A 6801-nucleotide genomic window follows, 5' to 3' on the forward strand; every position below is an offset into this window, starting at 1 on the left:
ACCTTGATTGTTTGTTAAGTGTCTCATCTGTTAGAATGACCATGATAGTTTCACTTCTTTCATGTGTAAATCACAAGGCTTTTTTTAAAAGTCACATTCTCAGGTTAACTGTAACAATTGGTGTTAGCCTGGATAAGATGTTAAGATGTTGAAGGCGTTAGCCTCCTGTGTTCCCTGTCTGTGCCATAATGTTTAGACTGATTCTAATCTAAAAAGTGAGTCAACAGAGTCTTACATGGATTCATCTAGTTTTTGAGCAAAGTACAATGTAACTCTGCAAGTACAAATTCACCCCACAAACGTATGTGGGTTTTGTGTGTGTGTGTGTGAATGGGGTGGGGGGTTGTGAGTGCCTGTGAGAGTGTATTTGTGTGTGCGTGTGTGCGTAAAGGGGTCTAAGTCTGTGAGAGAGTACATTTGTGAGTGTGGGAGGGTGTATGTCTATAGGAGTGTGTGTGTGTCTGGGGTGGGGATTGTGAGTGTCTGTGAGAGAAAGTGTATATGTGTGTGTGAGTGGAAAGGGGTCTAAGTCTGTGAGAGAGTGCATGTGTGAGCATGGGAGTGTGTGTGTCTGTAGGAGTGTTTTTGTGTGTCTGTGTGCGTGTCTGTGTATGTGTATGTATAGGAGTGCCTGTGTGTGTGTGCATTTGTGTGTGTGTGTATAGAAGTGTCTGTGTGTGTATATAGTGCAATGGTGGTCACCTGTAGTGTGACATGAACCCACCAATGATCTGTTTGAGATTTGGCAGTTGTTTAAAGGTGAACAGTGGAGGTTGTGGGGAAGGTCTTGGCGAGGTGCTCATCCTCATTGATAATGTGTTGCAGGTCATGAAGAACATGGCATAATTTTTCAGCTCCTGGGGAAGTACTGGACAACAAAGGGTACCCTGTCGGTTGCAGCACATGTCTGACTCCTGAGGAGATCATTACAGTTCCTCGATGTGGCATGTTGGAACTGGTGGTCGATGAGTTGAGCATCGTACCCCGTTCTTATGAGGGCATCCCTGAGAAGTTCCAGGTGGTTGTCACGTTCCTGTTTTAACATGTTTTGGGTGGAAGCTGGAGAAGTGTAACATTGTGAGGTTGTCTATGGGTTTGTGGGGTGAATTTGTACTTGCAGAGTTACATTGTACTTTGCTCAAAAACTGCATGAATCCATGTAAGACTCTGTTAACTCACTTTTTAGATTAGAATCAATCTAAACACTATGGCACAGACAGGGAATACGGGGGTTAACGCCTTCAATATCTTAACATCTTATCTGGGCTGACACCAATTGTTACAGTTAACCTGAGAATGTAACTTTTAAAAAAAGCCTTGTGATTTACATATGAAAGAAGGGACATTATCATGGTCATTCTAACAGATGAGAAACTTAACAAACAATCAAAGTATTTTTCAATGTATAATTTCAGTTCCATCACACTGTAAACTTTTGCTATAAATTCTGTGACTTACAATTGTGTCCTCCACAACCACCTGAAGGAGCAACGCTCCGAAAGCTAGTGCTTCCAATTAAACCTGTTGGACTATAACCTGGTGTTGTGTGATTTTTAACTTTGTACACCCCAGTCCAACACCAGCATCTCCAAATTATTCCTTAAAACTGTTTGAGCTCTGTTGGTTCCTTTGATCTGTGCAATTTCCCTTTGTCAGTAGAAGGTTCAAATCTGCAAAATCTTTACCTGAGCTGGAGTGTTGCCCAGGTGCCCATTTCAGGAATGCTAGCTGAGATGTTAACTATCAGAATTAGGTTGCAAGCTCCATTGTCATTCTGTTTTCTAACTTCAATTTTGTTCCAGTTTCCTGAGTGCTTGTGTACCTAACAACTTCATCTGTGTGAGAATTTAGAACCACAGAGTGGGTAGAGCACAGAGGGTGGTCATTCTGCCCATTGTATCTGTGCTGGCCCTCTGAAGGAGCAACACCACTCATATAACTTGTCCCAGTAGCCCTCCAATTTTTTTCCCTTTCAGATAATGATTTTGTTCCATCTTGAAACACTGGATTAAATCTGCCTCCACCACAATCTCAGGCAGCATGTTTCAGACCTAGAATTGGCTTCTTTTGCCAATTACATTAAAGCTGTGGCCTCTGGTTTGTGGGCCTTAGACTAATAGAAAAGTTTCTCCCTATCTACTCTGTCCAGATCACCCATGATTGTAAGCACGTTTTTCAAATCTTCTCTCAACCTTCTCACCCTGACTGTGCCTCATTCTGAGCTCTGTTTTAGCCTTACTTCATATCTGCTTTGGCAACTGACACCGGAACTAGACATTGCACAGTCTGGAATTACTCAGTAACACTCGTAAGTAACTGCTGCACATGCTCAATTCAACTTCTTCTCACTTCCCCTTCCCTACACTTGATCACAAGTTTCTGGTTCACCAGAAAAAATCCTGCTTCTGCCAAGTAAGTACTTAATTTGTTTGGCATTTCAAAGATCATTTAATTATGTACTTCATATGTTTAGCTTTATTTAATTGTGAATACCTTCCTTCCATTTCCTGACCATAAAGGATAAACAAGAAGTTTTCCAAACAGCAAAAAGCAGGAAAAGTGCAAATACAATGAGCCTTGGGTATCCATGTGCATAGATTATTAAAAATTATGAATAGGTATAAAAGAGAATCCCAAAGTTGGATGGAATGTTGCTCTTCATACTGAGAGAACTGGAAAACAGGGGAGTAAAAAGCTTGTTTCAGATAAACACAGTATTGGGAGATACTGTGAACCATTCTGGATACCGCTCCTTAGGATGGTATCGGCCTTGGAGGGAGTGCAGTACAGATTTACCAGATTGACACTTAGACTTGAAGTGTTTAATTGTGCAGAAAGGTTACTTGAAGAGCACTGGAGTTTCAAAGATTTAAAGAGTAACTTGATCAAATGTACAGTATGTTAATGGACAGTTGTGCAGAGAGAAACTGTTTCTTCTACAAATAGAAATTGATGCTAGATTTGAAATCTGAGATTCATGGAGTCTTAGCTAAAAGTATTAAGGCTTGTGGGGCAAAAATGATTTATTTAGTTAGTTCGCAGACCAGAAATTTGGAATTTCCCTTACTATCTTACCATTGGGAGCCCCAAAACTCAGCCATCTCTGTGTCAGAGTGATTTACAAAAAACTCTTCCTCAGCTTACTATAAAATTAGCTTAACTTGAAAAAAATCAAAGTTGCTGCAGGATTAGAATACCATGCACCTATGTGGAAAAGTCCTCATGATTGAAAGATATCATGTTCTTAATGGAATGAAACTGGTTCAGGAACTGAATAGCTTTTCCTGGTTAATGATTTGGTAAAAGACATTGAACCTTTGCTGGAATCTACTTTCCCTACTTAGTGCTGACTATTAGAACATACAAGGTATCACAGCTGAGCTCCTTCCTTGTGTCTGATCTATGAGGTCTGTGAGCAGCCATGGATTGGCGCTGGGTGCAAAAATCATAAGGGAATTGGATAGGTTGAATATTAAAGGTCATTTTCCTAGGGTGGGGGAGTCCAAAACTAGAGGGCATAGGTTTAAGGTAATAGGGGAAAGAATCAAAAAGGTCCTGAGGGGTAACTTTTTCACACAAAGCGTGGTCCTCATGTGGAACAAGCTGCCATGAAGTGGTGGAGGCTGGCACAATCACAACATTTAAAAGAAATCTGGAGAGGTCTATGAATAGGAAGGGTTTAGAGGGCTGTGGGCCTAATGCTGGCAAATTGGACTAGGCCAGACTGGAATGTCTGGTTGGTGTGGACAAATTGGACCAAAGGGTCTGTTTCCATACTCGATGACTCGATGACTCTTATACCTGAAGGCAAGATCATTGTGGGAGCATTATTGCACAGGGTTCTGTATTCACTGTTTTCTGACAATCCTTGAGCAGACCTCAGCCTAGCAGAATGATGCAATAAGGTAGAGAGAGCTGATTATATCAGAAGGTGATTGTTGTGGGCCTAACATTCCAGCCTAGAATAGCAGTTCCACCAGTGTTCATCATCAATGCAACATCTAGTCCCACCAAACCCAATTAAGGGAGCAGCACGGTGGCTCAGTGGTTAACACTGCTGCCTCACAATGCCAGGGACCCGGATTCAATTCCCACCTTGGGTGACTCTCTGTGTGGAGTTTGCACGTTCTCCCTGTGCCTGCGTGGGTTTCCTCTGGGTGTTCCGGTTTCCTCCCACAATCCAAGGACGTGCAGGTCAGGTGAATTGGCCATGCTAAATTGTCCATAGTGTTAGGTGCATTAGTCAGGGGTAAATATAGGGTAGGGAAATGGATCTGAGTGGGTTACTCTCCGGAGGATCGGTGTGGACTTGTTGGGCTGAAGGGCCTGTTTCCATATTATAGGGAATCTAAATTAAAAATGCACCAGGAAGGGGTTAATCTGAATATTCTTCATGGTATCTATCAAGCAAATCACGAGTTTTGTTCTCATTTCTACTGTGGTTCCAAATGCTCTCCTCTTCCATTGTATTGCTGCCTTTCACTGACAACATGGCTTTGCCCTTCCTTTCAGAGGTCATGGGAAGCTATTCAAAATTAACCATTCCCATAGCAACAAGCTGCTGTAAGGACAGTATTGTGCATTTGTCCATTTGTTTTAAAACTGGTTTGGGGATTGGACTGGCTCAAATCCAGCAGAGTCCCAGGCTAATCGATGCTTTAGATGACAATTGTCCCGCTGGGGTCGATGCATGTGCTTAGAAGCAGATGTTGCTGCAGCAAGATCAGAATGGAAACCTCCAGCTCACTGAATTCCTGTTCAGTGGATAGCAACATTCACACTGAAAATATTATCAACTTGTTAAGAATCTAATATAAATGAGTACTTTCTCAAATGAATACAGGTGGAAATCTAAATCGGTCTCCTTCAAGAAGTGTAGATGCAGATAAAAACTAAGGTTAATTACATTTTGATTGGTATGGGTAATAATCCAGGTGGATAGAGAGAGGGAAGATACACAGCAGCAATGATCTAGCTGAGTGTCAGTACCAACTGAAGAAATTGACAGGCCTCCTGATCCTACAGAGTCGAAAAGTGTGGTGCTGGAAAAGCACAGCAGGTCAGGCAGCATCCGGGGAGCAGGAGAATTGACGTTTTGGGCAAAAGCCTTTCATCAGGGATGTTCTGCTCCTCAGATGCTGCCTGACTTGCTGTTCTTTTCTAGCACCACACTTTTCAACTCTAATCTCCAGCATCTGCAGTCGTCACTTTCTCCTGATTCTACATTAAACGGAGTGGCGTATTTGACTGGCGGTATTTTGGAATGTGGAATTATTCAACAACATAGAGTGTTACATATTATCATGAAATCAATAAATGGAATCAAGGTCCAGCTGGTGGAGGTGTGATTAGCTTCTGTATTTCCAGCCTTGTTATTTTTTATTTTTCTGTATTATTTTAATACTGATGTCACGGCCAATGTTTATTCATCAAGCAACAACCAAAACAGATCCACAAAAATAAAATATTGCAGATGCTGGAGATCTGAAATAAAAACAGAAAGCACTGGAAATTCTCAGCAACTCTAAGAGCACCTTTGGAGAGAAAAAAGTGAATTAATGTTTCAAATCCTATATGGCACCTTTTTGGAACTGAAGATTTAAACCATGCTGTTATCTCTTTGCTGTGTGTGTGAACTTGCTGAACATAAAGCAGCCACTGCATTCTCTACACGATATTACAACAGTGATCTCAGTTCAAAATGACTCCAGTGGCTGTAAAATACTTCAGGGCTTCCTGGTTTTGTGAAAGTCGTCACAGAAATGCAAATATGTTTTCAGAAAGCTTTTGGGGAAAGTTATGGTGGAAATTTCAATCTACCCCCAATCCCCCAACACACCTTATTACATTTCAGTCTTTGATCAGTGTTAATGTATATCCTGTTTCTGATGGTGGTTGGGGTACATATTGCTCTACTTCCTGTAATCTGTGGTCTGGTGGTTTGGCTTTATGTTGTTTACCTCTTCCTCTTGCAATCTCTTTATCAAAATAGGAGACTGATTGCTGCAACTGATATGGATTTGCGAGTTGAGCTTGTATTCCCCCTGGCTTTAGGATCAGAACTAGATTTTCTGAGGAATTGCAATCTTACACACATTGCCACTCTTCTTGTTTTTTTTTAATGTCATGAAAGAGCCCCTTCTGAAAGGAGGTTGTGCTCAGGCTTCCTTCAGAAATGGGGAGCCATACTTCCATCCTGACAGGGAAGGTTGGGGGAAGGTGAGTTAACCTAATCCCTAATGCTAACCATGTCCCCTTTTTCAAAGCAGAATCATATTCTGTGATTTAAATGTCCAGCATTATAATCAACCACTTTGACAGCAGCTGTCAAATGGTACATATAGAAGGCAGGTCTGAGGGTGTGATGCTGACAGGGTAGGATATCCAATGGGAAGGGGATAGGGGTGCAGTGTGTGTCGAGGGTAGAGTACCAGGTAGGTCTGGTGTGCCAGGTTAGAAGAGTACCTGGTGGGTAGGATGCCCAGTGGGTGGGAGTAAGATGCCAAGTGGGTAGAGTGCCAGGCACATAGGTTGCTAGGAGGGTCAGGTAAGTGATAGATTGTTAAGGTGGGTGGGATATATCGGTCAGGTGCAAATCTGGCAGCAGGGCAGTTCAACTCTGAGATTGGGGGATGGGGTGGGTAAGCCTTAAAATGGTAGAAGTCAGCTATTCAGCCCCTCGTAGCTGCTCAGCCATTCAATATGAACACGGCTGATCTGACAATCCTCAACTCTATTTTCCTGGCTTTTCCCCAGATCCCTTGATTCTCATACTAGTTAAAAATCTGTCCATCACAGCCT

General features: G+C 42.1%; 1 protein-coding gene across 1 annotated transcript in view; it reads left to right on the plus strand.

The window, feature by feature from the left end:
* The first annotated feature begins 2307 nt into the window (after window positions 1-2307).
* Window positions 2308-6801, plus strand: part of LOC122563763 (cornifelin homolog A-like) — a 19677-nt gene continuing 15183 nt past the window's right edge. The window contains exon 1 of the mRNA XM_043717969.1: window positions 2308-2412. Within this exon, the coding sequence (XP_043573904.1) occupies window positions 2326-2412 (87 nt within the window). The 5' untranslated portion in view covers window positions 2308-2325. The remainder of the gene's footprint in view (window positions 2413-6801) is intronic.

Source organism: Chiloscyllium plagiosum, chromosome 27 (assembly GCF_004010195.1).
Source record: "Chiloscyllium plagiosum isolate BGI_BamShark_2017 chromosome 27, ASM401019v2, whole genome shotgun sequence".
Classification (NCBI taxonomy): domain Eukaryota; kingdom Metazoa; phylum Chordata; class Chondrichthyes; order Orectolobiformes; family Hemiscylliidae; genus Chiloscyllium; species Chiloscyllium plagiosum.